This window comes from Elephantulus edwardii, unplaced genomic scaffold, assembly GCF_000299155.1.
Source record: "Elephantulus edwardii isolate Elephantulus edwardi_28Jun2011 unplaced genomic scaffold, EleEdw1.0 scaffold00236, whole genome shotgun sequence".
In the NCBI taxonomy this organism is placed as follows: domain Eukaryota; kingdom Metazoa; phylum Chordata; class Mammalia; order Macroscelidea; family Macroscelididae; genus Elephantulus; species Elephantulus edwardii.
Genome location: NW_006399986.1, coordinates 1,345,007 through 1,362,438, shown reverse-complemented (window position 1 = coordinate 1,362,438; position 17,432 = coordinate 1,345,007). Strand labels below are relative to the sequence as shown.

Below are 17,432 nucleotides of genomic sequence, written 5' to 3'. Positions count from 1 at the left end.
TCTCATCAGACCAGTAAGCCTGGTCTTTTCCATGGTTTAGAGTTTTACTGCACATTTTCTCTCATTCTGTCCAGGCTCTTCCACCCTGATCCTTCTTAAGGATTACAAACCCGCTCTGATCCTGTCTTCTTTATCTTTACTGAGAGGTAACATGTGACATTCTATTTTTTGTAACTTTTATTGTATTATTTTTACGTGTACCATCAAATCAGATCTGACTGGTACAGGAGGATATTGCCCCCTCCTTCTCCAGCAGAGCATCTGGTAGATTTGAACTGCATACCTCTGGGATTGCAGTGCACTGTCTTGCCACTAGGCCGCCAGAGCTCCCTAACATGTGATATTCTAACAGCACTTTCTGAGGATCCTTGGTGATGCAGTGGATTAGGCACTGGGCTACTAACTGAAAAGCCAAGGTCTGAAGCCCCCGTTTGCTCTGACAGGGGATGAGGCAGTCTGCTCTGTAAAGATCTCAGCCTTGGGAACCCTAAGACAGTTCCTTTCTGTCTTGCAGGGTCCCTGTGGGTCAGAATCAACTCAATGGTGGTGGGTTTTCAAGGCAAACTCCCAAATCTTTGTGGAGAGATCACTGGGGATGCTCAGATGTGTGGTGGGTGATGAGGTCCCAACCCTGAAAGAAGCTAAACAAATAAACAAAAACATTCCCAAACCCATCATTGTCATATAAATTCTGACTCAAGGGGGTCCTCCATTCAGTTTCTGAGGCTGTGAATACAGGGCGAGCCTGTCTCATCTTTCTTCTGTGGAGCAGCTGGTGGATTCGAACCATGGACCTCTCAATTAGCAGTCCAGCACATTACACACTGCGCCAGCAGAACTCCTGATAACGTGGCCAAAGTATGTGAGTTTTGCTTCTCAGGAGCACTCTCTGACTCTCCTTATTCCAAGACAGAGCTGTTTGTCATTTTGGCAACCCGTGGTGTGTCATAATAATCTTGAGAGCAGTTAGCTTTAAGAATGTTTTGAATGCCATGTCTTTAGAATTCATATTTTCCACATGCAAGGGCTTGGGCAACTGATGACATTAAGTGTAGGGCTATGTACGTTCATTTCATCTTGAGATTGTTCCCATTTTATGGATGAAGAGACTGAGAAAGACTGTTCTAGAAGTAGGATCTGAACTTGGAACTGCTGAGTGTCTCTAGGGAGGCAGCAGATCAACATAGCAACACGGGAACTTGTTTTATGAGTCTGAAAGAAACTTGTTTTATGAGATGCTTGCCTTGTGCTTCTTGGGGTCTTGTCTCCAAGGGGGGAGTGTGGCAGGGGCTGGAATTACTGGGGGGAATGAGCAATGGAAGGAGGTCTTTGGAAGAAGTGAGCAGAGGGGTGACCTTGGGCAGGAGTGAGGAAATTGGACCTTCAGGGGTGTGAGAGGAGCATTGGCGCACGAAGGAGAGATGGGGGAGAGAGACTCATGGAGGGAACTAGAGTTGAAACCCCAGGTCTAGGACATGCCTGTTGTTTGGAGTTGGCTGAGAATGTCTGGGTTCTTGGCATCTGGGAAGGTACAATTGTCAGTGAGGAAAAACCACGGATGAATGAGATCAAGAGAGAAGTTGGAAGAGAGAACACGTGTGTGTGTGTGTGTGTATGCATGCGTGCACACATAGAGAATTGGAGAAGAAGAGACATATATTGAGAGAGGCAGTGAGAATTGTAGAGACCATCGTGAGAAGACAGAACAGAATACATGGGACCAGGAGATAGTGGCAACAGGAAAAAAGAAGAAAGAGGAAGAGGGAAGAGGAAAACGTATTGAGACAGAGGCAGGGAGAGAAAAAGACAGGAGAAAGAGATGGAGAGAAGCAAAGATGAACAGAGACAAGAGTCAAACAGAGGAAAAGGAGAGAAAGACAGAGTTGGAAAGGTGGAGAGAGGAGATAGAGTGGGAGGTGATGTGTGTGTGTGTGTGTGAGAGAGAGAGAACCAGACAGGAATGGGCGAGGCAGAGGTGAACGAGACAAGATAGATGAAGACAGGGACAGAGTCAGAATGGATAAAGATAAAGATAGAGATGTGGAAAAGGAGCAAGCTTAAGGGAGAGTGTGTTTGAGAGATGCAGATAGAAACAGAGACAAAGTAAAAGAAGCAGAGATACAGAAAGACAAGTGGAAAATAGAGACTCAGAGATGAACAGAGAGACAGGTATAGTAAAAGATAAAGAGGAAGGGGCAGAGATGAGAAGGAAGAAACAAGAGGTGGTGGTGGTAGATGTATGTGAGAGAGAAATGAACAGAAATGGGGAAGAGCTGAGGGAAACAGAGGGACAGAAGGGAGGAGGTGGAGAGAACTGGGGCGAGGGAGAGGGAGAGGGATGCTAGTGCTAGGGAGGCAGGGATGGAGGCAGGGGCACCAGGTGGAAAGGAGTAAGCGGGCGCCCCCTGGTGGCAGGGCGGAGTGGAACGGCATCCCTAGGAAGTGGGTTGGTGCAAAAGGATGCCTCTGAGAGGACTGCAAAGTTGCAGCCTGGAGGTGGGGAAGAGTGGGAGGGTGCCCCCTGGAGGCGGGGAGGAGCAGAAAAATGTACCCCTAGAGGAAGGTGGGAGCGTGAAGCAAGAAGAGGGTAGGGAGGCCCAGGAAGGCATGCTCCTAGAGGCGGACTGGAGTAGGAGGGCGCCCCCTCGAGGCGGTCGGGATGGAAAGCACCCTCTTGAGGCGGGCAGGCGCAGAAAGACAGGCTCCTAGAGGCGGTTTGGAGTAGGAGGGCGCCCCTTGGCCACCAGTCCTGACTCCCCGCCCGCAGGTGTGGGAGGCGCTGCTGACCCTGGTCTTCTTCCCGGTGTGCGTGGTGTTCGCCTGGATGGCCGACAAGCGGCTGCTCTTCTACAAGTACGTCTACAAGCGCTACCGCACCGACCCGCGCAGCGGCATCATCATCGGCGCCGAGGGCGACCCCCCGAAGAGCATCGAGCTGGATGGCACGTTCGTGGGCGCCTCCGAGGTCCCGGGGGCCGAGCTGGGCGGCCTGGGCCTGGGCCCGAGCCCTGCCGAGGCGCGCGAGCTGGATGCCAGCCGGCGCGAGGTCATCCAGATCCTCAAGGACCTGAAGCAGAAGCACCCGGACAAGGACCTGGAGCAGCTGGTGGGCATCGCCAACTACTACGCGTTGCTGCACCAGCAGAAGAGCCGCGCCTTCTACCGCATCCAGGCCACGCGGCTGATGACGGGCGCGGGCAACGTGCTGCGCAGGCACGCCGCCGACGCATCGCGGAGGGCGGGCCCCGCGGACGGCGCGGCCGAGGACGAGGACGACGGCGCCAGCCGCATCTTCTTCGAACCCAGCCTCTACCACTGCCTGGAGAACTGTGGCTCCGTGCTGCTCTCCGTCACCTGCCAGGGCGGCGAGGGCAACAGCACCTTCTACGTGGACTACCGCACAGAGGACGGCTCGGCCAAGGCGGGATCCGACTATGAGTACAGGTGGGTGCCTGGGGTACTGGGACCCCAGCCCTGCGCCCTGCGCCCCTGCGCCCTGCGCCCTTGCGCCCTGCGCCCCTGCGCCCCTGCGGGAGGACCAGGGTGGGCTCTGCCTTCCAGCCACTGGCCTGGCATCTGGTGTCAGAAGCCACGCTTGCACAAATGTGGGCAGACCTGCACCATTCGCTCCTTTGCTTCTACTTTCCTTTGCTCCATCCTTTCCTCTACCTTCTCCCTAGCTGTCTCCTTCTACCCGCATGCTTTCTAACTCTCTTTGTCCTTCCATTTTTCCTCTCCCTCTATCCTTCCTCCATTCCCTCCTTCCTTTCCCTCTCTTTCCTTCTTTCCTACCCTTCTCCTTCCTTCTTTATGAGCAAACTTACTCACTCCACTCCCCCTTCCTTGGTTGTGGAAAAGCCATTCACCAGCTTGAGGTTTTCATTTCTGAGTCACTCCTTTCATCTTCGCGAACAAACAAATCCACGTGAATCCCGCCACCTTTCCCACCTGCCCCTCCCCAGCTTCCCCCATGGGCACAGCTACTGGCAGGCCTTTGTCTTCTGCTTCAATAGCACAGAATCCCATCGTCCACTCATGACCTTCTCTCTCTATCCTCGCCACCATCCCACACACCAGCAGCCTCCCTTGGTGTGAGCACCTGTTCACTTATCCACAGAGCCGTTCGTTCACTCATTTGTTCCTTTTGATCTTCAGGCAGAAGCAAATCCATCCTTATTCCTTTCCCTTGGTGGTGGAAAAGCCATTCACCATCTTGCATTTACCATGCAGGGGCTCATCCATTCAATCTTTATAAAAATCCATCTTTATCCACCTCTTCTACCTGTCTCTCCACAGCCAACCTGGTGGGGACCGCTCTCTGCAGGGCTTTGTTCTCTCAGCCAATCACTTGGGATCACTTTGTCCACCCATGACGTCTTCTCTCTCCCCCTCCTTCCATCAGCGTCCCATGGCCCCTTGTCACTTTTCCACTCCGACCCACCCCCCTAGTCTCCCTTTGCTGGTGGTGGTGGTTGGTTCTGTCCAGTGGTTCTGACTCTTAGTGAACTCATGTGCCCAGTCTCACATCATCCTTACAGTCAATGCTGTGTTGTGTGTTGGAGCCCATTGTTGGAGCCTGTGCCAGTCTATCTCCTTGGATGTCTGTCTTCCCCTTCCTCTGCTTTACCAAGGGAGCATCAGTGGCCTGGTGGTACGGAGTTGTGCTTCCAACCCCAAAGGCACTCAGTTCAGACCCACCAGCTGCTTCATGGGAGAAAGATGGGCCGTTTCCTCGGTGTGATTTACTGCCTCTGAAAATCTGCGAGGTCAGCTGTAAATTGGTTCTGAATCGATGGTACATAAACAATAACAACTACTTCACCACGCATGGTGTCTTTCTCTAGGGACTGGTCTCTCTTGATAACATGTCCAAAGTAGGTAAGGATAAGTTTTAACCCTCTGGCTTCTTGGGAACATTCCAGCAGCACTTAGTTTTGAGACTTTGGCTGATTCATCTGACAGTCCATGGTATATTAAAAATTCCTCACCAGTATCATAATTCAGAGGCATCAGTTCTTCTGTGATCTTCCTTTTTCACTGTTCAGCTTTCTCATTGAAAGATATCCTGACTAAGGTGTAATTTCCTCCACAGGTTGACATTTCCCCCTCTTTAACACTTTAAAGAGGTTCTCTGACTTGCCCCAGATCTAAAACCCTGAGCCCTGATACACGCTCTTACTTGACTTTGTGACTGAGATGTTTAAGATGCGGGAGTAAATGCTATTTGGTGGAGGAATCAGAATCAAAGGGCTAGGAACCGCTGACACCTCCTTCCTTCCTCAGTGCCCCCTTGCTCCCACCCTGGTCAACATTCACGCACTTGGTATCACTTATCGAGGAAGCGGAAGGAACTAAGAGGGAAGAGACCTGCTTTCTAGTTTGAGTTTAGCCTTGGACTGTTACTTTGACATGTTTCTGTCTCAGCCTGAGCAGGTAGGGCCATCATGTCCCGTTGCTGGGGTTGTGCACTGCGCAAGAGCACCCTATCAAACAAAGGAAGCTCTTTTCCAATAGTAATCATTATGCTGTGGTAATTTCCTGACTTGTAGAAACAGGAAGAGGAATGCCTTTTTCTAATTTTACACAAAGGCATCATATGGAGATGGGGGAGTACCTGGGTGCCCCAGTTTCTCCAAGTTAAACACAAGCTCTGAAGTCCTCAAACAGCAGGCATCACTGTTCTAGAACTCCTTCACTTAAGCTTCTCTGACCCTAAGATATCAAAGATTTAAAGTTTTAAAATTCTAGAATTCTGAAATGATGGTTGCATGTTCAACTACTAGCTGAAAGGTTCATGGTTCAAACTCACCCGGAGTTGCTCCAGGAGACAGATTTGCAGTCAGCTTCCAAAATGTCATGGCCTTGAAAGCTTTGTGGAACAGCGCTATTTTACACACGAGTGGGAATCAACTTGATGGCAGCTAGTAACAGCAGCAACATTTCTATCCCAACTGGTTGCTGATGTGATGTCTTTCTTTTATTATTTTATTTTACTATTTTGTGTGTACCATCAAATCAGATCTGAGTGGTACAGGAGGAGATTGCCCCTCCTTCTCCAGCAGAGCATCTGATGGATCTGAACTGTGCGCCTCTGGGATTGCAGTGCAGCTTCTTGCCACTAGACCACCAGAGCTGCCTTTGATGTGATGTCTTAAGAGTCTTATCTCTTCACATTCTGGATGCCCTGTTTGAACAGGACGCCTGTGGCGCTACCCTTATTGCTTATAGCAATATCTATTGCTTATAGGCCCTTATAGCAGGCCTCCAAAGTCTCCATGTTCTCCAGAACTTTCTTTTGAAAGTTGTCATGGCTCCTGAAAGGTTTTGAAAGCAGTTTCAGGCACTGTCCTGTACACTCCCCCAAGATCCAACCGTTGTTCACAACTTGTCCTGTTTGCGGAATCTCTCTTGCAGATATAAAATAATATCCATGACGGTGGAACTGAATGAGAATGAGCTGCAGAGCAGGATTTTCACCCATTAATACTTGAATGTCATCCTGCTGCAACAGGGCATACAGAATCTGAGGAGATCATTTTTATTAGAAAGTTCTCTTTTCTTAAGACAGAAAAGGAGGGGAGGAATGATGTGTATTGCATTGAAACAGATGAGGGAGAGAACTGCTTAAAAGGGACATGTGAATGGGTATTCTTGTCATTACAGATGTCCAGAGGGAAGGCTGCACAGTGGAGTGGACTTGGGGGGAGAGATTGCATAACAATGAAAGAATTTTTCTTTTCAAGGAGAAGAGTGAATTTGGGGGGAGGGGGTGGGTAGGGAGAAAAGTGCAACAATGAATGACTAGAAATCCTAAGTCTCTGTAAATGTTCATTAAAATTAATTTTTTTAATTTTTTTCATTAAAATGAATTTTTAAAAAAATCCGCAAAACCAAAACCCCCCCAAAATAGAAAGTTCTCTTTTTTAAAATTGAGATTTTAATGAAAGTTTATAGAGAACTTGGATTTCCTTTCATTTATTGTTGTACAAGGAGATAAAGTTTTAAGATCATCACATCAGTGATCAATTGGGATATTCTCCTACATAATCACAAGATAATGATCACAGAGGAAACTGAATTCAGCATTTTTATTCCAACTTCAGCCTGTGTCCAAATGTCGCCAGTTGTCCCAGCAAAGTTCCCTCTCCCACCTCTCATTCTCTCCCTTCCTCTCTCACCCAGTTGAGAACAATTCATTGCATCTGGTCGTTAGATCTCTTCATTCACCTTCAGTCTGGACCAGTTCCTCACCTTTGCCACGCCTTTTGCAGCCCTGACCCTTTGAAGTTAGAAAGATCCTCAAGCTGGTTGTCCCGCTTTGGGGAGCATAATTCAATTCAGGCAGGAATCTCACAAAGTGGTGCTGAGTGTGTCTCCATTACCTCATCCCAGGAGGCACCTGATACCCATCTGTCGCTTTACTGCCCGTGTCCAGGTCAACCTCCTGGTACAGTGATGCTGGGAGGCAGTGGTAGTTTGATGGTAGAATTCTCACCCCTGAGTCAAATGTGCAGCTCAGGTGGGCAGCCACTGAACTGGACAATCTTTTCCTTTTCCAAGCTGTCACCTCTTCATTTAGTCCATCTCTCAACAAATACCAAGACGAAGTTGATTTACAGCTCATCACATGGCGTGGAAGAATCCAGACGTTACTTTAGGAGTGACGGCACTAGACGCCGACATCCTTTTCACTTAGCAAGTCTTTACTAGGTAGCGACTATGTGCCAGTTAGGTCAGTGGTGGTTTAGTGGTAGAATTCTTTCTTTCCATGCTGGAGATCTGTGTGTTTCCATGATGCTCCATTGGTTTCGGCCAAGTGTCTGGGCTGGAAGAGATTAGGAAGAAAGGCCTGGCAATGTACTGCCATAAACCAGTCCTTGAAAACTCTCTGGACCACAAAGGTCCAATCCCAATGGGCCTGAGGTCGCAAGGTCAATTTAGCAAGAATAATTGTGTGCACTTGCCGTACAGAGGTAACTTGTGGTCACTGAAGCTGAACACTGTGACACTGATGTGTCAAATGTGTTAATAGTACCCATGGTGGACAGTGTTTGGTGGAGCTCCCCGATTAAAACAAGCTTGGAAGCAGGAGTGGCATCCACTTCCATAAATAGCTTGCCTCCGGAAACCCTATGAACCTGGAGAAAGGATAAAAGTCACGCACGCCAGTGTCGAGGACTTTTGTTCATAGGGTTGCTATGAGTCGCCTACGACTCGAAGGCGCTTAAACAACAACAACTGAAACAGTGGCAATCATTGTTACTACTGCTAAGCACGTGGGCATTCTCCTCTAGCAGGATTAACTGCCTCTGAAAACCTGCTGGCGGGTCAGCTGTGAGTCGGTTCTGACTCTGTGGCACACAGCAATACATCACTAAGTACATTTCACAAACAGCACTGAGCCCCTGACGAACATGGTGGGAGGGACTGGGGGGAAATGACAGATTTTCAGTGTCTTTGGCAAACCGTAGTCATCCAATGCCCTCAGCCCTGCCAGGAAAGTCTGCTCATCTTCTCCCCTCCCAAATTTTCATCCCAGCCAATTTAGTGCCACTGTCTCACCGCCTACCCCCATTGGAGCCCTGGCTATGGAGCCTTGAAACTAAATCAGGCAATCTCCCTCACCTTCTCAGAACCAGAGTATTTAAAACATGGTGACTGAGGCCCAGAAGAGTTGCTGTTCACTCTCTGACATATCCATCTTCTCTTGCTCTCTCTATCCCAGCCACTCTGGTCTGCTCTCTAGTTCTCAAGCACTCCAGGTCCTCACTGCCTCAGGACCTTTGCACTGGCTGCTGGAACACTCTTCCACCGAGTCGCCTCTGCCTAGCCCCCTCCCTTTACGCTCTCCTCCATTTCTCTCCATAATACCATCTCCACCTGAAGTTCTGTTATAGAATCCTTTATCAGCTGTCTCCTGCACTGGATGGAAAGGAGTCCTGCTGGAGTAGTGGGTTAACTGTTGGGCTTCTAATTGAAAGGTCAGCAGTTCGAAGCCACACGAAAGAGGAGAGATAGATTCCTCCCATTAAGACTGACAGCCTTGGTAACTCAATGGGATGTTGCCATGAGTTGGGATCTGCTTGTCGGCAAAGAGTTTGGTGAATGGAGGCCCCATCAGAGCAGGGACTTCTGTCCAGTCTGGCTCAGGGCTCTTTCTGCAGCCTTCAGGACAGTGCCTGACACACACTAGGTGCCAGGTGCTCCTTGTTGTTGGATGAACAAACTATAACTTATTAGTTAGCGTGTAGTTGTCACTGTGATGTGACAACTTGTCCGTGGGGCTGTGAACCATGGGAGGACAGGGACTGGTCACTGCTGTGTCTCCAGCCACCCCTTAGCAGGAGGCAGAGCGCCAAGCAGGTCTAGGAGGAATGATTGTTGAATGAATGAATGAATGACGGCAAGTTAAGGAGTATCTAACTCTGTCTAGACAGCACAGGAAGGTTTTACCAGGGGAGTAGCAGTTCATTTTTGTCCCCTGCTACTCAAAGAGTGTGGTCTGCAGACCAGGAAAAGCCACAGCCCATAGGAGCTTGTAGGCAGTGGAATCTCGGGCAACCCCCAGGGTGTTTGTTTGAGACAGGAGGATGGAGAAGCCCGAGAGGTGAAACATTTCAGATGCCCTCTTTCTACCAAGCCTTTGCACGTGCTGTTCCCTCTGCCTGGAGCCTCCTTTAAGTTTCTGCATTAAGTCCCTTCGTCCAGGCAGACTGCCTAGATATCACCTTCATCATTCTCTCCTCCACACCTGCCCTGCAAATACTTAGGGTTGCATGGTGGGAGAGAAACTCTGTCTTGTTGGTCTTCTGCATCTCGTCCTCCTCGAAGGCCACCAGTAATAAGAATTTTTAAATTGTTATGTGCCATCGAGTCGCCTGCTATGTAGATTGTTGTTGTACCACGGTGGAACTGATCCACAGCTGACGCTCTGATGGGTTTTCAGAGGCAGTTACCTGCACAGGAGGAGACTCCCCATTTTTCTCCGGAGGAGCAGCAGGTGGTGGGATTCAAACCTCGGGCCTTGGGGATTGCAGTGCAGCTTCTTGCCACTAGGCTGTCAGAGCTTTACGTTACATAAAGTAAACATTTAATAGCGGTTCACTCTCCTGCTTGTGAGCAGTCCTGGGGCGCCCCCTCCTCCAGGAAGCCTGCCTGGGCCACTACCCCCCCCCCCCACAGCCGATGCCCCACCCTCACCTTGTTCCTACCTGCCTCCTCTCGCGCAGTGAAGGCACGCTGGTTTTCAAGCCCGGTGAGACCCTGAAGGAGCTTCGCATCGGCATCATAGACGACGACATATTTGAGGAGGACGAGCACTTCTTCGTGCGGCTGCTGAATCTGCGCGTAGGCGACGCGCAGGGCATGTTCGAGCCCGACGGCGGAGGCCGGCCCAAGGGGCGGCTGGTGGCGCCGCTGCTGGCCACCGTCACCATCCTGGACGACGACCACGCGGGCATCTTCTCCTTCCAGGACCGCCTGCTGCACGTGAGCGAGTGCATGGGCACCGTGGACGTGCGCGTGGTGCGCAGCTCGGGCGCGCGCGGCACGGTGCGCCTGCCCTACCGCACGGTGGAGGGCACGGCGCGCGGCGGGGGCGTGCACTACGAGGACGCGTGCGGAGAGCTGGAGTTCGGGGACGACGAGACCATGTGAGCGGCGGACAGGGGCGGAGCCTGGGAGGGGCGAGGTCTGCGCAAGGGGCGGGGCCTGGCTGGAGCGAGGTCTGCACAGGGTCGACACGGGCCAGGGGCTGGGCTGAGCTAGCATCCTTGCAGGGGCGGGGTCTGTGTATGGGGCGGAGCTGGGAGGGGGCGGGGTCCGCACAAAGGGGCGGACCCTGTGGGAATTTTTGCAGGGGGTGGAGCCTGTGTATGGGATGGGGCCGGGAAGGGGGCGGGAGTCTGCACGAGGGCGGAGTCTGTGTAGGGGGTGTGGTCGGGAAGGGGCGGGGCCTGCGGAGCGGGGGTCCACTCGAGGGGCGGGGCCAGAACGAAGCCATTCTGGTGTGAAGGAAGGTAGTATAGGTGGCATAGTCCCAAGGGAATCGCACTGCTGACCCAAAGGTGGCGCTTCTCAAGGTACTTTCTGCCAGAAACTGCAGGAGAAAGATGGTTAATCTATGTGATTTATGATGTTGTTAGGTGACTTCATGAACAACAGATCTGAACCCCGACCTAGCTTACACCAACCTCACCGTCTGTGACATTCTTGTTCCATTGCTGCAGTCACTGTGTCAGTCCGTTTCGTTGAGGGTCTTCCTCTCTTTCATTGACCCGCCATCTTTCCAAGCATTATGTCTCTTTCCAAGGATAACCTCGTCTAACTAACAATAAATATGTGAAAAAAGGAAATTTTTTCTAACTAACAACCAACTAATTTTTTCTAACTAACAACTAACTAACAAAAAAAGCTTAGCCAACTTTGCCTCTATAAGGTGCAGTGACTGCACTTTTTCTGTGCAAAATGTGTTTGTACTTTTGGCAGTCCGTGTAATATTCAGTACTCTTCTCCAACACCGACTTGAAGACTTAGATTCTTATTCTGTCCTTATTCACTGTCCAGCTTTCAAATGCATAAATTTGCAGGAGGATCAGCTATGAATTGGTTGGGGCTACATAGCAACGAGGGAATGTGATGGACGGAGCTGGGATAGGGACGACAGGGCAACAGAAGGGGTGGGGTCGAGGGTCCTAAGGCTTAAAGGGTGAGGTCAGAGAGCAGCACAGTAATGGGTGGGTCTAGTAATGGGCTGTGGAGGAGGGAGAGAAAAAAAATGGTCCAAGGTGGGTAGTGCCAGTAAAATAAATGAGGTTCAGGGGGCGGGACAACAGAGGTCCTGAAACTTGAGGTGTGGAGCCAGGACCAAGGGGTGTGGTTTAGGGAGCAGGGCGGGGTAAGGGGCAGGGTCAGAATGTGTCTTGTAGATGTAGTAGATGAAGCTGGGGTTGGAGCCAAAACTTAGTTTTTGTTGTTTTTTAATAGAGCCAAAAGTTTTAGGCCAGAAAGGGTAGTCATCTGAAATAGGTGAAACTGAGGAGGTAGGATTGGGAGGAGGGATGGGGCCAAGGCAGGGAAGTTTTTATGTGCAGTTGGTTTCAGCCAATAGAGACCCCGATGATAAGGAGGACAAAACCTTGACCCTGTCCTGTGCTAACCTCCCAACCATTGCAGGCATCCAACTTTGCCAGTCCGTCTCGTTGAGGGATTTCCTTTTTTTACTGACCATAGAGGAAGTTCTCAGAGTCTCTTCTGACATCCGTTTTATCCTTATCTTCCTTTAAAATTTTTTTAAAAAATTGTTATTTTTTTTTTGTATGTGTACTGGCAAATCAGATCTGACCGGTAAACGAGGAGATTGCCCCTCTTTCTCCAGCAGAGCATCTGTTGCATTCAAACCACGTACCTCTGGGATTGCAGTGCAGCTTCTTGCCACTAGGCCACAAGAGCTCCCTTCTTTCCTTGTCTCTTTAATGCTTTCTCTGTGTACTATGTCTTCCCACAACTCCTCTGGTCTTTGGTCATTAGTGTTTAAAAGCATCAAATCTGTTCTTGGATGGTCGCTAAATTCAGATGGGATCCACACAAGGCTTTGCTCTGGCTTTTACGAATTTGTTTTCATTTTTTTTCTAGCTTCAGCTTGAGCTTGTATGTGAACAATTAGTGGTCCTGCAGTCAGCTCTGGCCTTGTTCTGATTGATAATATTGAGCTGCTTCATTCTCTCTTTCCGTGTTATCATCAGTTGGACTATCTGGCAAAGTCACAGTGTATAGTGACTTACTCTTACGGTGTTGGAAAGGGTACTGATTTCCCCCTCATCATGTGCAAGTAGAGTGTTTTTGTGGAACTTTTCTTAAGCTGACGTTGCATAAATTGGAGAGGCAGTGCCATGAATTTATATGGGGACTCAAGAAATAACTCCCAAACATATCAAATAACACAGAAAACCCTAAAACTAACATGTTTTCACAGAGAGTTCAAAGCCACGGTGGCTCAATGATGAGCCTACTGAGTGGTAGCTCCTATGGAAGGAGCTTGGAGACACCAGTCTTGCTGCTTGGGTTGGGTTGCTGTTGACTTTGACTTAGATAGAGTGAGTCACGCAGTGGACAACACACCTTGCCCTCTTCTGCACCATCCTCCTCATCCCTGGTACACTCTCTCCCATTGTTACTGTCACTATGTCAACCCACCTTATTGATGGTCTTCCTGTCTTTCTCTGACTCTCCACCTTTTCCAGCACAAAGTCCTTTTCTAAGAACCAACCCCTCCTGACAACATCCTCCAAGTAGGGGAGACCTAGCTTTACCATCTTTGCCTCCAGGGAACACCCTGATTTCACTTCCTCCAAGACAGACTTGTTTGTTCTTTTGGTAGTCTTCTCAAGAGTACTGAAGAGCAACAATATCAGCCTGGAGACTAAGGTGCGCCTGATCCAGGCTATAGTCTTCGCAATTACGTGCTATGCAATGCATTGGAGAGTTGGACAGTGAATACGGATGATAGAAAGAGAATTGATGCCTTTGAGCTGTGATGCTGGAGAAGAGTGTTGAATATACCATGGACTGCTAGGAGAACAAACAGGTTTGTCCTGGAAAAGGTGAAGTCGGAATGCTCCTTGGAGTCAAGGATTATGAAGCTTTGTCTGACATACTTTGGGCATGTTGCAGGGAGGGACTGGCCCTTGGAGAGGGACATCATGTTTGGGAGAGTGGCACGACGGCGCAGGAGAGGAAAACCCTTGATGAGATGGCTTGATTCTGTGAGTGGGGTGGTGGGAATGAGTGTGTCGGAGACGGCGAGGTTGGCACAGGTTAGAGCAGCATTTAGGGCTCTTGTACTTGCGCTATGAGTCGCAAGTGACTCGATAGCACATAACAACAACAACTTCTCCAGCACCACAGTTCAAAAACATCAGTTCTTTTTCTGTCATCTTTATTCCTTGGCCAAGTTTCAAATGCATAAGAAGTAATTGGGGGAAAAAAACCACAACACAAAACACAACCCCAAAACAAACTATGGCTTGGGTCAGCTGCATCTTAGTCTTTAAACTCATATTCTTGCCCTTTAACACCTTAGAGAGATTCTTGACTGCAGATTTAACTAGTGCAACAGGGTGTTTGACTGTTGTAAAACAGACTGACATCATGGTTGAGGGAAGACAGAAAGGAAGGAGAGGGATGATGTATATTGCATTGAAACAGATGAGGGAGAGATCTGTTTAAAAGGGATGTATGAATGGGTATTCTTGTCATTACAGAAGTCCAGAGTGAAGGCTGCACAGTGGAGTGAAATTTGGGAGGAGGGATTGCATAACAATGAAAGAATTTTTCTTTTTCTTTTCAAGAAGAGTGATTTTGGGGGGAGGAGTGGGCAGGGAGAAAAGTGTAACAGTGAATGACTGGAAATCCTAAGTTTCTATAAACTTTCATTAAAATTAATAAATTAAAAATAAATGAAAATAGGTGACCAATATCTTAAAGAATCATAAAGATTCAGAACATTCCAAAGAAGAAATTACTTTTAAAAAGGTAGCTGAGACTCTTGAATTGAGGTCAAAAGATTGTGTTAAACATCATACTATCTTTTAATCAACCTCTGTAAAATTTTGAAGGAGCTCTGACGCAGGCCCTACTCTTCTCAATTACTGGCTATGCATTTAAGAGCTGGACAATAAATAAGGATAACAGAAGAAAAATCAATGCCTTTGAGTTGTGGTGCTAGAGAAAAGTATTGAACCTACCAAGAAGACAAGCAGGTCTGTCCTGGAGAGGGTGAAACCAGATTGCTTTTTGGAGGTAAGAAATTTGAAATTCCATCTCACATGTATTGGGCATGTTGCCACAGGAGACCAGTCCTTGGAAAAGGATATCATATCTGGGCAGAGAGTCAGTGCAGGAGAGGAAGACCCTGGATGAGATTAATTGACAGAATAACTTTGGCAACAGGGACATACATGTTGGAGACAGTGAGATTGGCTTAAAATAGGGCAGGGTTCAGAGGTCTAGTTCATTGAGTCACTATGAGAAATAGTCAGCTCAACAGCATATAACTGGTGGTGTAGTAGGGTGTGCTGCCAAGCCAAAGGGCAAGGTGGTTAGAATTCACTAGAGGTTTCTCAGAAGAAAGATAGGCAATCTGCTTGTAATCTCAATGGCGGGTCAGCTATGAGTTGGTTTCAATTACACAGCAATGAGTTTGGGTTTTGGATAAAATTTTGTCTTTCATATGTTTCAAGTGTCTTTCTTACATCTTCTCAACAATTTGTAAAGCTATTTATTGTGGAGCTTTTGGAAAAGAAAAAAATATTTTCTTAGATTATTTTTCTGAAGTGAAAGAATCAAAAACTCAAATAAAGAGTTTAATTGGATAAATTGTGACTTCTTGTTTATTTAAAGAAAAAAGAAGCTAATCTCTGTTGAGTGTAAAAATCTATTGAAATTGTGGAAAATTAGTGTTGTTTTATCTATCTAGATAGTGATTATTTAGATATCATGAACATTTTCACAAATTTATACTTAGAAAAATCTTACTACCTTTTTGTGAACAACAGCTTAAATTATTAATAGCTCATAAAATAATGACAAACTTAATGATTTATCTGTTTTAAGTAACTCATACAATTTTGACCTTAAAGTCCATGTGTTTCATAAGCTGATTCTAAATAACGCTGTTGAACACTTTATGAAGTGATCAATTATGTTTTGTTTGTTTTTACAATTATTACTTACTGCTGCACACACATTTCTTCAATCATGTATACATCTCAAACTGCTGGGATTTTCAGTCCACCACCCTCCTGTGGCTTGAATTGGTGGGGAGAGGAGTGGGGTTTCTGGTGTGTCCCCTCCCCCTGCTCCTGCTCAAAGCTTTCCTCCCTGTGACCTCCCCTTCACGTGGCTCTGTGCCAACAGAAATGCCTCTGGAAAGGAAAGCCTGTGCTGAAGCGAAGGCGGACTGCCTTTGTGAAAGAGGAGAAGACAAAGCCTAGTACAGTGAAACTTCTTTAGAACATTTTCCAGGGAGCTGAGCATTTTGAATGTTCTACGTGGGAAAACATGTGCTGGGAGCAGCACAATAGCGCATTTCACTGGACTTTCTCTTGCCAAACATTCCAGTGCACCCGGCCTTCCACAGGAGATGCTAGCAGGCTCAGGAAAGCTTTTCTCCCGCCCCTTTTGTGGTTACACCAAATGGTCAATTACTTCCGTCTGAAACAGGGGCCAGGTCTGTTCTCAGATACTGAGCTTTGAGGAGGCATGAGAATATCTCATGATTTCTGGAGTGGGTTCAGGTGACCTGCGGAAGAGCAAAACAGCACTTCATAGACTACAAAGGTCCCTTTGACGGTGAACATCCCTGAGGGAAGGTAGGTACACCAACGTCATGGTAAGTTTGGTTTTCTCTAAATGCTAAGGGGATGGAACACTTTTATTTTTCCTCCTTGTGCTTTGCGCTATTTATATGCGATCATATAATGGAGCTTATGTTTGAAACTCTTGTGCATTTCTGTTCACTCCAGATCATACAGCATCTCACAAGACTGAGGACTAGACCACAGAACACCAGGTAGCAGGGCAGGTTGTAGTCTTGGCTTTCCAGCTAGTGAAACTTACAGACCCTCAAAGGCAGCACGTCCAAATTGCTGGGTCTGGCAGCTTCTAAAGCTTTAGACTTCTGGCCTCAGGCCCGGTTACTCCTATGCAGAACTGGTTTGGCCGGGTGCAGGAAATTCTACTTTACTGAGTTTTTAAATTATCTCACAGCATCTTGATATTTTCTTGGTTTTTTTAAAAAAAGATTACCAAGAATCTGCTGTAATGTGACTTTGTGACACAACAGATAAAGAGACTAAGATAGATCACTGTTACAGATTCTCTTTAATTCTAAGCATTGATGATAAGACTTAGCAGATTGGGGGGGGAAAACACACGGAATCAGTTCATGGAACAAGATTGGAATGCAGAGAATGTTTTCAACTTAAAATCTAGGGTAAACTTTGCCCAGTAACAAGATCAAAGACATGTAAATGAGAATTTAAAAAATATCTAGTTCAGGAAGACAAGTATTACAAATACTTAATAATAAATAGACAAATACTTAAATATAATACTTTAAGGCATAGCAAATGAATGCAGGTATATTTACATTTATGTATGTTTTGAGATATGTATTTTTTATATGTATGTTTTGAGAGAATCCTTTATGGTTAGGATTAAATAGCTTTTCAGCTACATTAATTGAGAAATTCATGAGTTTGTTTCTAAATACTAACAATTTACTTTTCAAAATATTTTTTTATTCATTGTTTACACATTTTCGTCCTTCCTCTTATCTCCCCCTCCCCCAGCCCATCCTGTAATACACGACTTGTTCCAGATTGTTGTCATACGTATAATGTCAAATCATAACTTTTTCTTTTAAAAAAAAA

At 47.4% G+C, this 17,432-nt stretch overlaps 1 protein-coding gene across 2 annotated transcripts in view; it reads left to right on the top strand.

The window, feature by feature from the left end:
* Positions 1–17,432, top strand: part of SLC8A2 (solute carrier family 8 (sodium/calcium exchanger), member 2) — a 58,131-nt gene that overhangs the window by 12,314 nt on the left and 28,385 nt on the right. For both annotated transcript variants that reach the window (XM_006898637.1, XM_006898636.1), the window contains 2 exons: positions 2,768–3,444; positions 10,230–10,652. In XM_006898637.1, coding sequence (XP_006898699.1) covers positions 2,768–3,444; positions 10,230–10,652 — 1,100 coding nt within the window. The remainder of the gene's footprint in view (positions 1–2,767; positions 3,445–10,229; positions 10,653–17,432) is intronic.